This window comes from Temnothorax longispinosus, chromosome 4 (genome assembly GCF_030848805.1).
Source record: "Temnothorax longispinosus isolate EJ_2023e chromosome 4, Tlon_JGU_v1, whole genome shotgun sequence".
Classification (NCBI taxonomy): Eukaryota; Metazoa; Arthropoda; class Insecta; order Hymenoptera; family Formicidae; genus Temnothorax; species Temnothorax longispinosus.
The window spans coordinates 20,536,479-20,559,630 of record NC_092361.1 but is presented as its reverse complement, the minus strand read 5'-3'; the positions used below and the strand labels follow the sequence as shown (position 1 = coordinate 20,559,630).

Genomic DNA, 23,152 nt, shown 5'->3' with positions numbered 1-23,152 from the left:
TATAATTCTGCACATTGTAAAAAAATTGTTTTTTAGTTTTAGTGTTGCTAAGAAGAGAATCGTATTTTGTTTTGTTATAAAATATTAACATTTTCTTGATTCGAAACAAATATCTCCTTTTGTAAAAATATATTATATATTATAAAATTATAAATATAAATAATTTTATAATATATATTATTTATATAAATATTGCAAAATTACGTCTCTGATATCGCTTACTTTTGTATGAAATTCCTCTGCTATATGTCCCAAAGATAATCCCGATTTCCATTTAAAGAGAGGCTTGAAATAACATTTCTAAATAACTAAGCTAAATAGTAACTTAAATAGATCGCGAATTAAAACATAATTAAGAGTTGATTCTTTGCAAAAAGAATTACACATAACAGATACAGATCATTTTGTCAGTCTCTTTTACTTGATTTGACCAAAATTACATTTTATATTCCTTAAATTCTTTGTTGTTATCCAGCGAAAAGTGTAGTAAAACGAGATATTTAAATGATGAATATCTATAACATTCCGATCAATTACACAATAAACGGCATATTGAATTGAATTTCATTTCTAAAATGGCATTACGGGAGAAATGTTGATATAAAATCGTTTCAATGAGTATTATGCCTACTTTGTAATGATATTATTCGAATATATCACAAGAATAACGTCACTGGATACGTCAGAATGTGTGTGTCAGAATAAATATTAATAAAAAAAAAAGATAACGAATGAAACGCGTGAAACATCAATATGCTGTTTAAAAATTTTCAAACAAGATTTCATAGTTTTTATTTTGATATAATAATGATGATAAAAGTAATTATAGTAGCAATAATAATATATAATATAATAATACAATAATAATAATAATAATAGATAATATTTAACATATCGTAGGTTTCCATCCACAGAGCACGCTAAGTTAGTACATGTACAAGGTGTCTTTACAAAAATAATAACAATGTTCTGATGCAACATTGCCGATCGGTATCTTTTTTTTCGTCAAAATGCTGTTTAGTAACTTTAGATCAATTTGTTAGCCGTTTTCCTTTCCTCTGTCTTTCGCGCGCGCTTGTTCTCACCCTTCTAAACAACTAATTTGTCCAAAATTAATTGATGTCTTTGGTATGTTAACGTCAAGATATATAGTATACTATGAAGGTTTAGTACGTCGGATGAGGGTACCCGCTATTATCCACTTTGTCATAAAATGCTCAAAAGAACGAGCATTGCACGAAGAAGATTGTCATTTCTAAGAGCCAGCCATCGGATGGTGACGCGGAATGAAGATCAGAATACATCTCTCCCTTCGAGAATTCGCAAATTTCGAATAAGACTCTAAAACGGTGCCATCCAACAGAACAAGGAATTAATGGCTGATGATGATGACGAACGTTATTGCTTTGATATTGACTAATTATATTATATCTAATAGGTGTTCATCAATGTAACGAGCGATATCACACATTATTATTGCAAACTGAGAGTGATAACGTTACGGAAATATTGATTGTACCGTAGTTTATTCTGACTCTTAGCAGTTTCGCAGGGCCAAGATCCATAATTACGATGTAAAAATCGACGAGAAGTATAATTTGGAATAAGGAGAATAAAGAAAGTATATCATAATTTATTTTGTCATATATTAAAGTCGAGCTGTAAAGTTTCGAAACGGGAAGTTTGTACTCGAATCCGTTGAAACTGTTGAATTCTAATAATTAATTAGCAATTTTGAGTGATAAAGTAATTTTGACCGACGAATATATTTTGTTCGGCTAGAAGAAACCGCGTGACATTGTTTAATAGCGTTATTTTACACGTCTAAAATTACAATTAACTCAACATGATATAATTTAAATAATACTATTTACCTCAACTATATCGTAAGAGATAATTATCGATGGTGCGGTGGAAACGGCATTTGTATCATTGTTTTTGGATGCTATTTTGGTGTCGTTATTTTATAATATCTGTGTGATCTTCGCGCGGAATACAATACGCGACGCTGCCTGATGTAATAAAATTTCATCACTGGTACATTAATTAGCTACCCTCTCAAAGCTGGTTTTAGCATAGTGCTTCGTTTATCATCTCTGTCGACGACAATTTACAAAATACAAATCGTAATAAGGCTCTCGTTTTGACCGGCCTGGATTCGGCCGAGTCGGGAAAAAGCGTTAGATTAGTAGAAAATACTAGTTAACCATCGGGTGACATGAAAGAGACAAGGATTTCAAATTCGTCAATATCATAAAGTATTTTTAATTACAATGTCACAAACTAATGTTCTTCCAACAATAAATTGTTCAACGACAAAACAATTATGAGACATATTCATTGACAAACCTGCAACGTATCAGAATTTAGCAATCGACAATATATTATATAATTTTTAACGGAAAGTGTATTTCAAAGTACATCATATTTGCTATAAATATATCAAATATTGTAATTACTTAACTTTGATCGTTATTTCTTTTGTTTCTTTTTATCATAAAACATCGTTTTCTTTTAATGAAATTGATAGAATATTTGAGAAATTTTTTGCTGTTAACCATGATAGTTTAATTAGCAAAAAAATCGTTACTCTTGAATACAGATGTAAAATTTCTAATACAAATGTTTCTTAGATTTATATCGCCGAGATTTTTAACTCTAAGATCATCGAGAGTACATCTATTTTATGCGTAACAAAATGTTTTTTAATATAATGAAACATACATCCAGCTCTTTTTAAAAGAAACTCAAGATTATTTCTTACATATACACAGATATACAAATGAAACAAATTACACATATGTCTAATTTGTGTTTATGGAACAATTAATATCGTCGTGTTCGATTTGGAAACAGAAGAAAACATAACATGGTGCAAAATATAGTGCAGTCAATTTTACTGTTTAGCTATACATGTATGCGTACAATGGAGGTACCAGTTTCAAGATATTGACGTATTACAGCGAATATTTTACTGACAAAGTTCTTTAGAAATAGCATCAAACGCACGAAATTAGAAGCAAATGCTATTTTTTTTCCCTCTCGTGTCATCCGATGGTTCCGCTTTAAATACGCATTCTGGATTTGGATGTGACACAGTGCACACAATCACACATTCTATTCTCAGCACTCGTTTCGATACTGTGTATTTCATACATTCCTTTTCACAAACAGGTCCTTATTAAATAGTTCTATTGAAATAATAAGAATAATTTCTAATAGTAAACAAATAGTCATATAATTACATTAGTTAATAATACTAATAATAATAACAACAATATACATCATTATTATTATATAGTATATTATATATATGTATATATATATATATATATATATATATATATATATATATATATATATAGTAATAATAAATTAGGAACCACGTACAATATGAAATATGGGAAATTAAATTAGAATACATTTTGTTAATGAGGACTATTTATAAATAATAAAAATACCATTTGTATTCGCTTTTATAAATGTTTAGGCCACGCTTTCGTTTCTTACTTTAAGCTTTTTCTCTTTCTTTCTCTTTGTAGTAAGCAGAAACCTTGAGTAGTTTGTATAGAGAAAGCAGTTTGTTGTCATAATTATCATTATTAAATGTGTCTCAAAGCGACGAGCGACGGGTGGGTGATTAATGTGAAAAAGATGAAACAAGATGTTTGGAAGTTTTTCTTTCTTTTTTACTCGAGAGTATCTACAAATATACAAATTACTATTGAATCATCGTTCAATATCTTCAGTACCTTTTCTGTCACCCCATCAGGTATGTTCTTTTAACGAATTATATAATTATAAAAATATGCATTTCGGTTTTTCTTTTGAAGCGCAGTGCATCGTAGTACGATGAGGTATCAGGCTGATGGAACGTAGTACAGCGTAATACGACGTGGCGCGACGAAAACGTTGCTTTTATTTTAATAATTAATATAGTTTACGATTCGGGATTTTCTTTAACATAAAATAACTTACTATTTACAAGAAGCTGAGACAAAGTGACAAGGAGGCTCAGCTTTCTACGCGATGAGATATCTCCAAATATACACATCAATTCCACTCTATTGCATTGTTAACAAAACACTTTTAAGGCTACATGAATCAGGGAAAGTTGGAAAGGTTCGAATAGAAAAGTGAAATGTGAGAAAAATGATAAATCTGGTTGCAATTGTGTATGTAATTGGAGACAAAGCCTTTCATCTAAATAAATAAATAACGAAACAAGAGAGAACGATGCGCATGATCAATATATAATTTAATATTAGACGATATAGCAGTTTCCTTGAGTTTGCCAAATAATTTAACAATGCCGGCATGTTTACTCCTTTATTTTACGTATGAGACGAATGCTAATGAGAAACGATAATTAATCGGAATTAATATCTAAAATGATATAAGCGTATATCATTCGGTATTCATTTAATTGTTCTGGAATCGAGATATAAATAGGACGAAAAAGTGCTAGAAATTCTTTGAATTTCATATTTAACTTTCTTCCGTGTAAACAGACGAGGTAAATTATGTAGTTGCAGTTTTTCTATCACGAGGTTAGCAAATTATAACCCTGCGCTTACAAAGTCATTGAATTTACCGTCTTCTACTTTATTTGTGGCTCTACTTTATAATAATAGCTAACGGCGCTTTAAATTCCGCTTTTCATTTTTACCGCTTACAGATGTGGAAATGAAAATTGATTCACTATAAGTACGTCATTTTTGTGTGCCTAAGATTTAGTAAACGATATTTCGCGTTACAGGAGCAAAACGTCTTGAGAAAATATTTGTCAATATGTAACAGTACAACGCCGGATGGCGATCTGACGTCAATAGACTTTCTAACTGATTAGTAATAAATAGCATCTCTATTTTTAGCGGCAAAATGTACTTCATATGTGCTTAGGGAACTATTGCTTTCTGGTAAGACATCGGATTTAATCTAGATTTAAATCTTAGATACTTCTACATAAGACACATATGTTCATTAACCCTTTGATACTAATGGTACGTTCAATCGCGTTCGCGAACATTCTTTGGAAGAGCCCGGTGAAAGTACAATGCAAGTTGCTGTTGATCTACTCGCGATGTATTAGACCTCTGCGACACAAGAACATATGAAATATCTCACAGAATGCATTTATGTTTATCATCGTCATATATATCCGGAGATATATCAGATTAATGTCTTTCACGAATAACAAACGGAGTTAGGATCGAGCGTGAGTATCATACGTACCAAGGATCAAAGGACAATTACCTTGTCTACTATCAGCGCTTTACAGCTATTAATTTTCGTGTTTTACAAGAAGATTTCGTCACTAGCGTGTATCAGCGTCCTGCGCTCATAACACGGTTAGCAAATTGAACGACGCTCGTCGCGAATTTTTAGTGAGAGAAATAGACGGGCGATTTTCTCGTTCTCTATCTCCCTTTCCTATTTGATCTCTCTTGATCAGGTGTACCACAACTATTTGCTTTCTTACAAACGAGAGCAGAAAGGCACTACTTTTGCAACTGATGCGTGTATTATTTTTTTCTTTCTCTTTCTCTTCGTTGATAGTGAGTGATGACAATAAGACGCGATACTATACAAACGTTTGCTATAAAAACAACATTCAATGGTCGCGAATCTGTCACCTTCACAGAAGAATCTACGGAAATGTTTCGTCTTCGAACGTCACATTATTCGTGCAAAGTCCCTTTTCGTTTTCAGACTTGGATGAAAAATTTATTCTTCGCAAATCGTTCATCGGGATGTTCGTTCGTAGAAGGAATACATGATAATCGACGAGCGTCAAACGTTCGATCAAACGGAGGACACGAGTGCGACAATACGGGAATGTCTCGACATAACGATATAATAATCGAAGAAAGCCCGGCATCGTCGTGCCGGTGCGTGCCATGAGCTCAGAGAAATTATTAACGTGCTTGATTTACGTGCTCGATTTTTTTTTCAGCACCGTGTTAAGATGGTTCATCACTCGCTGAATCAAACAATTGGTATATTCCCAACAAGTTCGCTAATAAAGGCTACTAAAGGCCGCTGCTGTCTCAAACTACCTTCAGCTAATCGAGCAGTTCACTCGACGATCATTCGTACATCTCGAGTATGTCGCCGATAACGAATCATCGCGGCAAAACGTTGTATACAGACGACGCGTCACGTAATTCGCTATTGGCTCGAGTGCTTGCTCTCGCTGATGGATGCCATCCTCATCGACTCCGTTTCTGGACAATATCTGTTGGGCATTCTCGTCTGCTCTATCGTCGCCTAAGAGGAGATATATTTCGGATGATGTATTATTATTACTGTAATCGTTGCAAATTATCTGCATTTCGTTATTTATACGGCGTTAATATATTGATAGTGCCTCGATAGAGACTCGAGCTTTATCTTACCGAGCTGTTAGTATTCTTGGCCATGAAGATAAGAGAGCGATTGCTGAACGGCCTTAGCTCCAGATCTCGGCCAGGACCATCCACCGTGTCGACGCAGTTATTGCTGCAACGAGAAGAAAAAAGCCGAATGTAATATTTGCTGGGAGTCCGTAAAGAATCCGTATCAATAAGGTCGCGAGTTCCATCCGAGAAGTTAAAGCTGCGACCGAGTTCCTTGCTACAAATGAAATAATGATAATGGATAATAAACAATTAATTACCTCGACCGTAATTCCTTCTGTTTCCGCTTACAATGGATGTAAGCTGTTATACAAATGATAACGACGAGGAATACTGCTATTGTAGCACCACCGGCGATGCTGGCTGTCTCCAACATTACTCGTTGCCGTGAGGCTGTCAAGGAAAAAGATGACATTTTTATTTCTCATTTTATTAAATAATATTCGGACGAAGGATAAAATATTCCAATAACTTTGATAATGCGATTCAATAATCGCTCTTAACACTACGTTATTTGCATGGTTTTTTAACAAAATTATTCGTATGGAGTGTACTTTATATTTAAACGTTATATCTCAACTTTCATTCTTCTCTTGGATAATTTACAATTAAATAAAGGTTGGTAATATTCTATATATCTTCTAGATAAAGATAAGAGCTAAAATTATCTTTAATTGTGAAACATTTTGTGCAGCATTTGATCAATAAAAAAGTTTTATACTGTAATTTTGTAAATTTCTAAGGCTAGGATGTTATCTTGCACCTATGCGAGTAGAGTTAACTGTTTTTGGAAAAAAAAATGTAGAGCATGAGTTTTTAGTTTTCGAATTATAAACATTGTTAAATGTATAAAAGATGTAAGAGGAAGATGTAATTTTCTCTGGAAATGTCTATCATTAATGAAATATATTCTTTACTGTCATTTACATTTCAGTACTGGAATATTTTCGGAAACTATCCCCGTATCGCGTCGCCAAAGTTATCCAAAGAATCAAGAACAGTAAGAGTCTACTTACGTAAATAGGAACCATCCAAATCTTTAAACTCGCATCTTTGCCCGATATATCCATTGGCGCATCTGCGAAGCAAAATATCATAACTTCATTAATTGATATTATCGAAGCATCACAAATGCGTGATTCATACGTTTCCTTTTTCTTTCATAATTCGAATAACGGAAAAATATGAATCATGCTCTTTAAACTCTAACTGTTTAAACTCCAAATACCGGTAATATAAATGTATTTATATCGAAAGTAGCCAATTAATGAATATTTAATTGAACTTAATTATAAGCGAGAGTTAAAAAAATCGTTAGTTGATCAAGTAGATTGGTTTACCGAGTGCGTTGATTATATGATATAATCAATTTTAAATAATACTCAGATAATCTGAGCCTCGCCAGTACAATTAATTGAACAAGATTGAAAAGAAAACACGAACATTTACGTTTACGTTGAATAAATAAATATAGCCTATCCTTTTTTAGTGTCTAATACTCTTCATTTTGTAAAAAATATTTTCTGTAGAATTTTTATTTTATATTATTTTTGATTTTATTATAAAATAATGAACAAAATAATAAAAGTATATTAAATTATAATACGTAAGTTTGATTTCATTTTATATAGTAAACATTTCCAATAAATGGCCTGAAACTTTTGACCGGCAGTGTATTGATGCTCGATCGCACGCAACATTATTCGATGTATTATCCCCTTCGTTTTTTTCACAAAGATGGCATTGATCGATTAATCCTCCATTCACGTTTTGAAATTTACTTTAAGATTATCGATTGACGATCGACATCCTTCCGATATATCTCCTTACCGCTCAACTCGATCGCAATTTCACGCGTTACTGCTCGTAAAAAGAAAATAAAAAACTCATTTATAGCTTGATCTTATTTAAGATTTTAAAAGGGTCTTTTAAAAGGATTAAAAAACTTTCGTTCAAAGCCTGAAAAATAAGCAATTTTTAGGATTTTTTTCTCATAAACGAAAAAACCTAGAAACTTGTAGCTTTGCATACGCATTTGTTACTATTTCATAATTTTTCTCTCTACCACGTTTTATATAAAAGTAACTCTAAATATTTATTAAAATGTAAGGTGCAATGTGCGACCGTTTCGAATTGTTTACCCTCGATAGTTGCCGGTTCTAATTGAATAAAAATAAAGAAAAAAATTAAAATTTATTTTAATCAGTGGGCTTGTCTCTATATCCCGTATCTCAATCGTTCATAAAAAGCTAAGCAAAAAAAATAATGGCATGTTAAAGAAAAAATTAAATTTTTTACCAAATCTTTTTACTTTAATTATAAAAAATAAAAATACTAATAATATTTCTATAATTTATGTAGGAGATATAAAGATACACATATATATATATATATATCTTTGTATAAAATTTGAAGTTAATCGGTTTATTAGTTTTTGACATATCATGGCAACCATCGAGGACAAATATTTCGAAACGATCGCGCCTTATAGTTTAATAAATATTAATTATTTTCATATAAAAATAATAATAAAACAGTAACAAATACGCATGCAAAACTACAAGTTTCTAAATTTTTTCGTTTACAAGAAAAAAATTTCAAAAAATTGCCTATTTTTCAGGTAATTTTAAGCGAACATCCCCCTTAATACAATCTCAAGACGGGTCACTTGATTGGCTGGATGAAATCTTAAGACCGCCCATGACCAAACTTGAGATGATTTTGAATAAGATCGGACCACGAGTACCGCCCTTAAGTTCTGTTTCTCAGTTTCGTCATGAAACCACGCAAATATAACTATATGTATATTATCCCTTAAATGCCACACCTCTCAAGAATCTCGTAAATGACACATGGGGTCTAAAAGACCCCAGCATGAAAAATGTCTCCCTACTCATTGATTTTTTGATATTTAGTTATGAAAATTATGTTCAATGTTGTTCAAGGCTTAGAAAAGAGAATAAAATGCTTATATTGTTAAAATTTCAATTTCAACATAGTATAAAAAATTAAGTAAACTGAGTACTGCTAAGTGTACAACCGGGTAGGTCAATCACTCAACTATCATCAATGGGAGCATGAGCTCCATTTTTGGGGGAACATTTGAAAATATATCATTCTAAAGGGTCTGGGGTCCGCTGGACCCCGGGTGGCATTTAAGGGTTAAAAATGTAGGCAATCAACTTCAACTGTTTAGTTTTTACAATTAAGTAATCGCGTGCTACGTATCGTTTGCAGTTTACAGGCTCTTTTTATTACTACTAGACCGCATTTGATAAAATTTGTTATGCGGTATTTAAAAATTCACGAGAAAATATGACTGTTAGATTAATTGAAATCGGACGCGACAAGCGCGAGATGAGAGACGGACTTCGGTTCAAGCGGCAGATCGCGGTCGACAAAGCAAACACCGTGGGAAATAGTACGGTTGAGTGAGCACGATGTGCTGCTCCGCACTCCTCGCGATGCTATCCCGATGTTAATCCGATTACTCGATACACTTTTTTTCCAATCGCGATATTTAAATTCAACCTCGCTGCAACCTCCAGCATTAATTTTGCAAATGCATGTCGAATCGCCATCGAACGATAGTTACCGTATTCGTGAAAAAAAAGCAAAAAAGAGAGGAAAAAAAAGAGAAATCGTCGATACAGATCGAGTCGAAAGAAGCGTTGGTAGCGAGTTTGAGAAAAATGTCAGTCGAATACGAGCCGACAGGAATTTCAACGTACGTGCCGAGGTCGCGTAGTCACAGATTAACGGCTAAACGACGCGAGTGGTGCCGTCTCTCCCTCGGTGGCTCTTTCGCCCGGAACCGCCGCGATTGTTCGTGGTCGCGTCGCACAGTGAGGCGCCCGATGGAGACCGGGGTCACAATACTCCCGTACGTGCTCTCGCACAAATGTCAGGACACTTTCAAAGATTTCGATTGTCACGCCGTAGTCTGCGGAATTTTTTTTTTGCCGCAGGAAAATCCGCAAAATGGAATTTTCATGGCGAATTTATTGCCGGCCGACGTTTGTAGGGTGGGCGCATAGTTTCGAGATGGAGCCGTACTCACAGACAGTTGTACAGGAGGGAGTCGACGATTTTTACGGTGAAACACGTGGCGCCGTTCAAGCAATACCACTCTGCGTAATCCGGCGGACACGCGTACATGTGGAATGTGATATTCGGCCGATCCGTCGGCGTCGGCGGCCTAGGTTTCGGCGTTGAACGCGACGAGCAGGCATCTGTTGATAAAACATATAAAAGTCATTAGGTCCTCTTACATTTACATTGCATCGCGATTACATCGTGTACAACGCTTTTTTCTTTCGCGCAAACGTTTTATCAAAAAATATTTCAAGTTTAACAATTTCAAATTTGCCCACTTCAACAGTATTGTACATATTACACACAGTTTACTTCTTTCATTACTATTATTATTACTAGAGACTATATAATAAAGTGTATCATTTCGCATTCCATACAGATAATCAGTTGTATCGAAGATAATTAACGACTGACGAGTGTTCCATTATTGAGAGCGGGCGAATAACCGGATAAACTACTGAAGGTGCTTCAGGAATTTTGTCGGTTTTTCCAGGTTCGTTGAACACAATGGACAGGGGCCGTGCTCTTCCTCGCTCTTTTACACACACCCTCGCTTTTTTTCCAAACATCTACGCACGCGGCTTCGGTGGCGGTGGCCACCCTAGCGAAAAGGCGAGATGAGGCGAGGTGCGGCGAAGTGAGGAGAGGAGATGCGAGGTGAAGCGAGGTGTGGCAAGGTGAGATGAGGAGAGGACAGGAGGAGAGGATAGATGAAGAGAGGTGAGGTAAGGTAAGGTAAGGTAAGGTAAGCTGAGTTGAGTTGAGTTGAGGTGAGGTGAGGCGAGGCGAGGCGAGATGAGGCGAGTCGAGTCGAGTCGAGGCAAGTCCAGGCGAGGCGAGGCGAGGTGAGGTGAGGTGAGGTAAGGTGAGGTGAGGCGAGGCGGGGGAGGACGGAGGGGGATGAGAGCGCGTGCATCTCGCAGGCGCGAGACTGTACACAAAGCTGCAAAGTACAGCTAAGGCGGTGATGGTTGCATCTGTCCCGCGCGTGGCTGCTGTCCGTCACCTGTTGTAATTTTACAATCTGCCGTTTCCACACCCCGACAACGCTTCACGCTCCGTACGCTCCAGTTTATCGAGCAGGCGCGGCGTTTTATCTTTTCCTTACGAGAAACTCGCGTGCAATCTCTCTCTCTCTCGCCCCTCTTCCTCTCTTACCGTTTTGACTTTACTCATGGTAAACATTTTACAGTTAAAAATCATCTTTGAGTTTTACGATTAAAAATTACATCTCGTTACATCGTCGTTATTCGGATGGCGATTCAGATTTCATTGTACCAGTCGCTTCGTCTTTACGGTATACCGAGAGATAAATACGCGAGTGCAGATGTGTGCGGGGAAGATAAGCGTGTTTGACAGGCATACGCTAAAGTTGGCGGAGCGCCTTTGTAATTGCAGCGCGACGCGAGAGGCGTGAGGAACAGGGAAACGGATAACGATACTCCAACGTCGATTATCTCGACGGTTTTACGTCGGGACCAGGTGCAACGTGACGCGCGAGTACTATTACATTACACACATTTGCTCGTATCGTCTGGTATAAGTCGCGCATAAAATGAGCGCTTTGTCGCGAGGGCGAAGGCGCTTCGCTCGGCACGGAAATATTCCTGTACGGCAGCACTTTTGTCTGCCTTGTTCACAAAAAAAAGAGAGAGAGAAAAAAGGAGAGAAAAACGACAGATTGTAAGATTGTGGCGCAACGAGCGTAACAAGTGGCGAAGAACGTAACACGGGCGACTGATTCACCGTGTAATGCGAAACGATAATTTATCCTCTTTAAGTACACGTTATTTCCGTGGGCGTTTCTTCTTCTTCTCTTGTTCCCGATAATATGGACAACCGCCAAATTGCAACGTGGCTTATAAATGCAAATAAGGGGTATAAACGCAATTTTAAAGATATTCTGTTAAAATGTAGCTCATTCCTCTAATTGTAAGCCGCGTCGCGTCTGTCTATATATACACGAACACGAGGTGCGCGAATACGAGTCCGAGTATAATGCGTGCCAATACCAACCTGCTATACCGAAGAGAGTGTAGGAAAGAAGTAGTATAGTCGTGAGGTAAGGCGGAATTTTGCATCCTCTCGCCATGGCAGTGACGACAGAGGGGTTAGCGACGGCGGTGGTCGCGTTAGGCGAGGAGGTTCGTGCGAGAGGATGAACGGTCGTCGTCTCGGTTCGATGGACCTCGACTTCGGCATCGACGTCGCCGCTGCTTCCGGGAGACCGCCGATCGTAGAACCGATGAAGGCGAGGATGGAGACGTTCGAGACACATCTTATCGTCCTCCTCCTTCTCTTCTTCTTCTTCTTCGTCGTCGTCGTCGTCATCGTCATTCTCGTCATTCTCATCGTTCTCGTCGTTCTCGTCTCTCTCGTCATCGCCGCCATCGTCGTCGCCGTTATCGTTGCCGTCGCCGTCGCTGCCCCCGTCGCCGATGTCCCTTCGATGGTGGTATCGTTGACGCGACGACGAATGACGATGACTACGATAACGGTGATGGCAGAGGTAAGGCGGCGTATGACGGTGGCCGGCGACGCCGTCGTTGTCGTCGTCGCAGGGGACTTTGCTCCTCGCCACCGACGAGCTAATCTCCTCGATTGATGATACCCCGCCCGCCTCGCGGCATCCTCTATGGTTGACCTCTCCTTCTTGCGTTTCCTCGGCAGCGCGAGCGACACCACCTGGGCCCGAACTCCGGCGCACGTGCCGCCGCTTCCCTGAAACCAGATACCCGTCCCGGGCGGCCGTTTATAATGTGTTTTATCTCGGGTGAAGACTTCGGGATCTAGCGAGCCCCACCAGGCCTCACCGGGCCCACCAGGCCGATGACAGGCAGGATGGGACGGCTGTTGGGCCGCGTGAGGACTGTTGGATTCGCTTTACAATGTGGAGTACGCTCTTTTCGATTCGATCGCTCGCTGTCGCCTTTAACCGTTTCGCACGGATTATTTTTTGAGAAAAAAAAAAATTATGCGCGCGAGAGAGAAAAAAAGAAAATATCAGTAAGCGTTGAGTGAAGACGCGCCACGATCTTATGCTTCTGTCAAGCGTTATTATATATACCTATAATCATTAGGAGAAAAAAAAAAAAAAAACAATTCAATGATAAATAACGCCTTTTCAAACCCGAGAAATAAAATAATCATTCCTCTAAGTTTTTAGAACCGGGTATAACTCTGGAATTCCACATGGTTTCTTACGTCACAATTTTTTTCGAACTAAAATCGTGAAGAGAACTATTTTAATTAACTATTGTACTTAATGTATTGAAAAAGTTTTATTCCGTTCAAAACTCATTTTCAATCGTTTAAAAGGAATTTGAGTCGAGATAATGATTTTAGAAAGAACAAAAATGTCGCGATCAAATATTGGGTTTATTGGTAAAATTGCAAGTTAAACGATTGAAAATCCACCAAGAAACACGATCGTATCACGCGCGGCAACAGCAAGACAGACCGAGTATCTATACGCGAGCCGCTTAATTGAGCCGATATATGCTTATCGGATCTCAATAATAGCTGGATCAATTCAATTTATAACGGGGCTTAACGATTGTTTAGAATCCTATATTGTATGAAAAGCGTCTTTAGTTTTGCTCTTCGTTTAGAGATATTATACCGCAAGGTCTGAATTTGTAAGAATATATGTAAGAATATGTAAGAAACGTCGTCCATGCGACGTCCTTCTGCAAATTCTGATGTAAGAGTTAGCGATCAAGCCTCGCATACTTGTAGTTGATATGCGTAAGTTTTCGCAGAGGATATGATAAGAGTGTACGAGATCGTCACACGTTGAAAATTGAATAACACGTGTCACGCTTGTAGTATACACACATATACATACACCTATATACATGTAAATATACATCTGATACATAAATAGTGAAGCATTGATGACGTGTGTTGAATCAATTTTGTATAGCAATCAGTGATACTTTAAGTTCGCGGTAAATTTTAGAGTTTATAGAGAGCATATTTCCCAATTTAAATATCATATTTTCCTATACTTACATTTCAACATATTTTCAATACAGTGGAGAAAATGACAATCTTTCTCTTTTTCGATTCGTGTCAGGTCATATCAATTAATATAATAACTTTGTTTTTTTAGTAAGTTCTGTGATTTTCCATTTTTATAAACAATTTAATCAAAGCAAAAGAAAATAAGAAATTTTAAATATATTTGAAATATAAATACGCAAAGTTAATGTTTTATAGATGTGATCGATTGATTCTACTGCAAAAAAGAAACCTCTAGGCTATTTCACCTCTCAATTTGATGCAAAACGAATTAGAATGAAAAGATAACATAATGCATGGATAACAATAAAAACACGTAATTTTTCTCTTGTACGAGTTTCAACATATTTACTTGGATACGATATAGCCCAGATAATACGCGATAAATATCAATGCGGTATTTACAGAAGATACGATTAGCGGACGAGCAAGATAGTGTTGGTTCAAAAAATTTCGATCAGAAAATGAGCCTCGAAAAACGAATCGACTCCAAGAAGTTCATCATTGACAGTGATGAGTCGTGAATTTTAGTGGAATCCGACACACGTCAAACTATGCGAGATATCGCAGAAAAACTAGGCGTGCATTACTCAACCGTTTCCCGTCACTTGCAAGCCGTTGAGAAAGTGAAAAAAAGTTGCATAAATGGATCCCCCATGAATTAACGGAAAGAAATATAGCATGCCAATTGGAAGTTTGCAGCTCTCTTCTCGCACAAAAGGGATTCTTTTCTTTTTTTGTGGATTGTAATACGTGATGAAAAGTCGATTCTATACGACAATCGTCGACCCGCTTAATGGCTTGCTGACAAAACACCGAAACGCATGCCGAAGCGAACTCTTCATCAAGAAAGATTACTGAAAGGTGACTGTTGGTGGCCTGTGGCCGGCGTTATTCACTATTTTTTCCTCAAATGGGGCGAAACCAATAAAAGAATACAGATATATCGTGCGGAACATCAGCAAACGCAATGAAAAATTATATACGAGACGACCTACACCAGTCAATACACATGGCGTTGTACTACTTTGTGACAACGCTCGATCGCACGTCGTAACAACAGTCATAATATTGACCAATTATAATATGAAACTTCTTTACTTCAGTCAAAAGCGTCTTTAGGGACAATTGATCGTTTCCAGAAATGCAGATTAATGAGGATATAAGCGCATTTGTATCACGTCAGGGAAACCATATTGCGTTTTATTGGCTTATCTCAATTAATGAAATGTTGTAAACAAAGTTACAATTTAAAATTTTACTTAAAAAATCACATTAGGTATACGTGCAATAATCTAATAGTATTTATTCAGAGTATAGTATTGACAATGATCATTGAGAGTTATTAATTTCGACTCTACTCAGATTCTGCCCAATCAGTGCACAAATGCTGGCTTATTAATTAAATGAACACTGTCGAATATCTTACAAATGCGTATCTTGATTTTTATACTGCTGTATATTAGCAATTAAATAAGATGTGATATACGCATATTGTATCTGACATCGCATGCAGAGATGTAATATAAAAATAAATATAAAATAAATATAAATAAACATATTTTTCACAGAAACAATGTGCGCATACCAAACTTCATTATATATACACACACAAAAAACATGTATAAATACATTAGTATTAGACTTGAAAAACAATTATAGCTAATGATATTTACACAATGGCCTTGTCCCAATAAACACATTGCCGTGAACACGGTAAGTAAATAGATCCGATTTACTTCTTTTGTCCTGAAAAAAGGTTGTAAAAGGTGCAAGTATATTCCGCTAACTTATCCGAGAATTATAATTAAGTAAGGTAAGAAGTCAAGCAATCGGATCTAAGCACCGTCGGCGACGCACCTTTTCTCGAATCTTATCGCACGTACGTGTTTCTATCGTGATTCATCACGGTTTAATTTACGGACGATACGGACTGCGTAAGTAATAGGTGGTACCGTTGTATCTTTGTCATCGCGGGAGAAAACTATTGAAGTAATTTTTCTAAGTAGGTATCGCACACAACACGCGACGTGTGCCTATTCACGACACGCACGAGCGCGAAATCCTACGTCAAAGAGTATGACGTCAATCGCCGTTCAAATATTCAATCGCGACTAGTCACTCTTGTTACCGACACTTTTCACGTACCTTTCAAGGTTCGATAGCAGATCGAAAGCAGTCAGGAGATCGTCCCGGCATCGAGTACATTATAGATGAATTAATGCGTGAGAGATATCCGGTATGCAGTTGCGAATGCACCTTACCTTACCTCACATTACCGCGATATCTCGTTATCTCCGAGCCTTTGCTCCGTGATGCGGAGCAATTTCTCATGTAGAATAAAACGAGGGAAAAGGACGTATTTACACGTAACGTTACGTTTTCCTCGCGAAGCGTACACGAAGCTCAACTTCGGAGGAAATAGACGATGTCAACGGGGAGGGAGGGAGAAAGAGACCGAGATAAAAACGTACTCTGCCCTAACCAGTAGTGGACTTTAAGTACGACCCACGTTCCTTCTAATAATTGGCCATTTCCCTGCCGGTCGTGTCGCCTCTCGAGCTCAAGTTTCTCCTCGTTTCGACCGACTGGTGAAATAATTCTTAACGCGAATCGCGAATCGCCTTGAATTTAGGTTATTTTCTAATTGCATGCTTTTCAGCGTAACGTCCGCTCACGCAGACTCGCGCGCGCTTCAGCTACGAGCGGCGAATATTATTTTAATGGATAACGTGCGATTTTATTTTGGTGCATATTTCCATCTCGAAAAAATTCATTTTAATTAAAAAATTTAGAATTTAAAATACCAAATTCCATAATAAGCTTAATTAACGCGAGCAAAGAATTAATCGAATGTATACTGAAAATTGTTTCAAATTATGGACTCTGACAACATAGTAGTAATCGACAAGGAGATTCAAGATTAGATTTAACGTAAGCAAGTGAGAATTAACCATCAAACATTTATAATCCTTTGCTTCTTGGTATCCGTTTTTTTGCTCAAATTCTATACAGGTGCTCATTCTCAAAATCGAAACCAACTAATCGAGATCAATTACTTTGCAGATACAGCATATGAAATATTATTTCTTATAAATATTACTCAAATCCTAGAAAATAAAACTTGATTATTGGATTTGAAGGACATTTCTGATTTTTAAGTACATATTGAACTTGATCTTATCCCTAATCGTGGTGAAACTGTTCAACTATTTGAAAACGCGCTCTGTTGTATCACGCGTGTCGCGTGTTATATCGTACATCATCGGACAACGATCCTCAAGATCCTTAAAGACAGTATATATGCGCGAGAAATCTTGGGTGTGCCTAGAGTCACGTGTCTTTTGAAAGCTGCAGCTACCGATGGATGAAGGAAGAAAGACGGGACAGAGGGGGAGAAGCGGAAATTTTCCGGATAGAGAAGGGTCCCGAATAGCAGCGAGACCGGTCCGGCACCAGCTGCGACTCGTCCAAACACGGAAATTTATAAGTTCCGAGAGATATGTCGACGAAGAGAAACAAGAACGCTCCCGTTTACCCAACGCTTAGCTAGTGGGAGCTTCAGCTACTCTGGTCAAGCTCCAAACTTTGAACTAAGCACTCGAACAGATACTCGAGACTCATCGTGTCCCGTGATAAAATTTACGCACAATGGCGAAGTCCTTAATATCGCAGTTTTCGAAGTACGAGGCAGAAAACGCGCAAACGCGCAGCCGGTTTCTGCCAGGTGGCTGACGGATCTACGTTTAACGATACCATCGCGACAGAAATCGTCGGATTGGAAGTGATCCGTAATTGCCATTCGGTTATTATCGCTTGCCACGCTACGTTAATCCGTATCTCGATCGATCATCGTCCGCCCGCGAGCCGGAAGAAAACTGTTTACGATCATTCGTCGCCTCCGTGATTTCCGGGGGTTTTTTTTTGACAAATACACGTTTGCTGGAAATCTAAAAAGGAAAAAAAAAAAGATACGAGAAAGGTCATACTCTCCCTCTCGAGGATCCTTCAACTCTTTCTCTCTCTTTTCTCCTTTCTCAATGAGGGATAGTAATCGAAACGCGTATCGAGAGGAGTGGAAGGATCGTGCTGATCGATGATATAGATAAAAAAGCAACGCGCTCTCGATAATATAATGCCGGACTAGAGCAGGACGTATCTTTTCCACTCGATAGGAGGCTCGGGGGCACTCATAGGCGGGGCCATGTGTCTAAAGAAGACGGGATCGCACATGTCCACCTCGTCCACCTCGGGTATTCATGTCGGTATTCATGGCGAGCAGCTGCCGAATGCACTTCAACGCCATTACCTGCTTTTTCGCAACGCTCGCATCGCGGAGGCGATTATGGGCCCCGACCGGCCCTGGCACGCGCCCGCTTCTACCACCTCTTTTTTTTTTACGTATACCGTCAGTAATATCGTTTTGCAATCGTGTCGCACGATCAATTAGCTCTCCGCGATATTGTTCGCGATCTTCGATCGAAATTGTAATGGCCGCGACGTAGAACGGCCGAGTGGAACGCGCAATTTCCTTTTGCGAGGCGAGCACACGTGTGTCGTATGTCTGTAAAAACGTGATTGTGTAGCTGATTGGGAAAGTCGTTTTCCTTCTAGAATTCCATATGTTTGGAAAGTATCAAATCGGAATAAAATATCATCAAATGCTCGGAATATTTAAAAATGAAAATTAAGCAGAGCCGAGCCAACAGGAGAGGGAGATACACGCAACTGTAAAACGTACTTTTTAGATTTAACGTATTACATGCTGCGATATCATTTTTTATGCACGTTTATCGTAGTAAAATGATATGAATGGCGAAAAAATGGTAATCGGGAGCAAGATTGACGGAATCGCTGAAAATGCATGAGCGATACGTCACTCACGTTGGCGCGATTGCGTCGAAGCCGGTTACTGCGTGATAATTACTTCCGGATTTCACTATATTCTCACGCAAATGTTTCTGTCCGCCGCGTACGGTATTAAATCCGAAAGCTGGAAACATGCCATTCAATAAACCGAATAAAGTTTTCTGCGGATGTGGAAGTGGATCTCAATGTATGTACGCATCGACCTTCCTCCCCCCTCTCAGCCCTAAACTTAAAGAGAGAGGAGGGAGAAGAGAGAGAAAGAGAAGAGGGAAGAGGAACAAGGGGAGAAAGGGAAAGGGAGGAGGAGAGGAAGTTCCTCAAAACTATCGGATGACAAACTCTTTGGTCAATTTAAAATTTAACTTTTTCTTAACAAAATGTCCAAGTTGAATTTTTTGCGAATTAAATTTTGAGAAATGACTGGATGACGAAACATTTTTCAGTTAATTTCAGGTCAAATGCGCGAATGCCTGTGCGTGCGTGCGTGTACATAATAATCAAAAATATTCTATGTTTAATACAATCGCTGGAGTTATATCGTTGTTAAACAGCTTTAACTTGTTGTTTGTTCATAGTCCGCTGCAAAATTTTAATTTGACGAGCTATCGATTTATCGGCGTAAACTCGCGGAATAGAAAACCGAATGGTAAAATCGATCTTCCAAATCGGCTTTTATATGGCAACGATGTGCGAGGCGAATGATTTTGGAGCGTTACCGCGTTTATCATAAAATTTCCTTCGTATTTCTTTTATTTTCCGTCAATGTAACGTATAATATACAAGAAGGCGGATTTGGAGCAGTCGACTTAACGCGGTGGGCTACGCAAGCTGAGTATCGTTGGCAGCCGGCACATGGTCCGCATCATGCTTTTCGAAGCCGCAGATGGTTCCTCCTGTGCGCGATTATAGTTTTTTTTTGTCGTGCATGCCGCGCCCGTACAGGCGGTAAAACACGTGTACCTTCTCGATCATTTTTTCATCACAAAATTGATCGGTTTACCTAAAATGTCCGTCCGCGTATGCGACAGCGTCGCTATCCTGTCATTTACGTGCTACAAAATATAACGCGGCACGCGCCACGCGCCACTTGCTACATCGCGATTCATAATTCGTATAATCGTAACTTTATTTACTATCAATATCGGTTATTTCAAAAAGTTCAGTAAAAGCTGAATACATATTTATTTTTAAACGATACGTAAATTATGACATTATAAATATCAGTTTAATTATCAATGATAACAATATTTGCTTAACGATCAAATTTCCCACGCACATTTTAATACAGTTGATCGTCAAAATTCAACTGATCGAACCACCGGCGACTTCAAAGCATTAATAATAATAACTCTCGACTGACAAAAACATTCTTTTCTAAGTATTTCAACAATCATCACAAAGCGGACGGTAATTGTTTCGGTCGAGAAAAAGAAAAGAATCACGAGGACCAAAACTGATAAATGGCAGCAGAGAGAGAATGAGACTTCGGTCGGTTTGCTACAATAACGATAGCCAGCTGTGCTATGGGCGAAAGTAAGATATTCCGGTGTGATGTAGGTAACTTGTCCATGCTTTCCATTTCAGCTATTTTTCACAATACAAACGATGCAAATGACGGCGACGGCACAGTCTCATAAAACAATCAAATTTCCAATTTCGCGTTCAAGTTTGTTTGCCGGAATTCCTGTGCTTTTAGAAATGTCAATTTCTCTCGTCGCTCGTCGTCAGATTTTTACCGTCATAAACTCGCCACCTTGTTCCAACTTTTTCAAAAAAGTTTAATGAAGAAAATGTTAATAACTTTGCTTGTAGTAGTTTGTAATAGCAATAATCTTGTTTGTATTTCTAGCCATAAAAGAATGTAATATTTTGAAGAAATAATCGCGCCTGACTATGAAGTACAGAAAATCTCTGATACGTTTCAGAATCATGTGTGATTGTAGTTATTTTTCCTTGGGTAAAGTGAATTCTAGGTATCTTAAAAGTTGCTCAAATTTCATCCTTCATAAATTGTCTAAAATACCGTAATTTTTAAACGGTGCGATTACGAATAAAAATTTTATTCCTCATAAATAAATTACCTACAAAATTGTTGCTACACTGAGAAAAAAAAATCGTAGATTCAAAGAAATATTATTTGATTCAACTAAATGCAGCGGTCACGGGCTGTCAAGCTAACATTTGTTAATTCAAAAAATATTATATTTAAATAGATTCAGAATTTCTTGATATTACTCACGTATATTTGATTTAAATATATTAATATTTGCATTAAACAAATCACTACAACTAAACAAGTTTAGTCAAATTTACAACATTTTTTTCTCAGTGTAAATAAATACAAACAACATATTACAGACTTCTATTTGGAAAACTTTATTAAAAGTGAGATAACGAGTTTATATAAAGACATCAGATTTTTAAAGATATTCTGTCTTTACTGAAAACAAAGTTACTTTATTTTGAATTTAAATACCCTGAATAAAATAACAAAAAATATTTTAACTATATAGATTTCATGCTTTTATATTAATATGTTATAAATCAGCGATCTGAACATGTCCTAAAATTATTTAAAATTACTTAATAACTGTAAAACACATTTGTATAAACATTGTATAAAAAACAAGAAACAAGAGTTGCTTACCGATAAATCAAATTAGACTTATCGTTGAACGAAAAAAAAACGAAAAATTATGATGGAAAGATTTTGGTTAAGTGCATACCTGCTACTATAGATATTACTGCGGTACAATCAGCCTGAAATAATTGGACGGTAGAAAGATTAAAGAGAGAACTCCCTAAGAACTCGATTCTCTGCGGACCAAGCAAAAATGTAAACGGTGTCCTGTGCTATCTCTCCAAAAATTTCGCAATTCTCCGTATCAAATTTCAAGTAGTATTCAACATAGTTCCTTCGAATATAATTCAAAGTCGGAAATTCTTCAATCTTTTGATAAAAATCTTGAATATCTCAAAATTCTACAAACCAAGATTTTTATCTATCCATTTACAAAATAGAGAATAAATTGAAATAATAATATAAAAATATTAAAAAAGGGCAAATATTTTAAAGAATTTAAAAATGTCTTTTATTTCTAAACGATCAAGACTTTCAACATTTTCCAAATTTCCAAGATCTTTTAATGTAATGCTCGAAATATTTCACCGTAATGTAAAGTTGCAGATTTTACCGTGATGCTTTTATATCAGTATATAGTATATTAAACAGTTAAATGTTCAATATACTGTATCGATTATATATATTTGAAATTTTTTTAAGTGAACAAACATGCCTTCTTATTATTTCTGCCATTTTCGCGGCTCTCTATGTGCAAAATTCCATCGTATCCATCGAGTTACACAAATTACCAGTCTTTTTACGATTATTAAATTATCTGAACAAAAAGATAAAATAATAGTCAACTTTATATTTTATTTATCTTTTCGTTCGGCTAGTTATTGCATTCTTTTGTAATAAGTACAACGTAATTTATAATATTATGAGAACACATCTTTAATATTTAATTACAGCAGTTATAATGTAAAGTCAACGTAAAGATCCTCATTGATTTTTAAAACTTGGCAGGTTGCTTCGATATGCAGATAAATAAATCAATAAAAGATCCGCATACGTACTGTTAAATCGATCTTTCCGAAGCATCGCGTGACCGGCCTTGATTTCATCAAGTTCTCATCGCTCAAAGCCTGTTTTTTTAGAGCTGCGCCTACGCGTTTATATGCATAGCTCCCCTCCCGTCCCTCCC

General features: G+C 37.1%; 1 protein-coding gene across 1 annotated transcript in view; it reads right to left on the bottom strand.

The window, feature by feature from the left end:
* Positions 1-393: 393 nt before the first annotated feature.
* The window catches only part of LOC139811962 (uncharacterized), a 29,310-nt gene continuing 6,551 nt past the window's right edge, over positions 394-23,152 (bottom strand). The window contains exons 2-7 of the mRNA XM_071776500.1: positions 12,510-13,214; positions 10,459-10,630; positions 7,415-7,476; positions 6,659-6,791; positions 6,399-6,501; positions 394-6,270 (exon numbers count right to left, since the gene is read on the bottom strand). Of these exons, the coding sequence (XP_071632601.1) occupies positions 6,172-6,270; positions 6,399-6,501; positions 6,659-6,791; positions 7,415-7,476; positions 10,459-10,630; positions 12,510-13,214 (1,274 nt within the window). The 3' untranslated portion in view covers positions 394-6,171. The remainder of the gene's footprint in view (positions 6,271-6,398; positions 6,502-6,658; positions 6,792-7,414; positions 7,477-10,458; positions 10,631-12,509; positions 13,215-23,152) is intronic.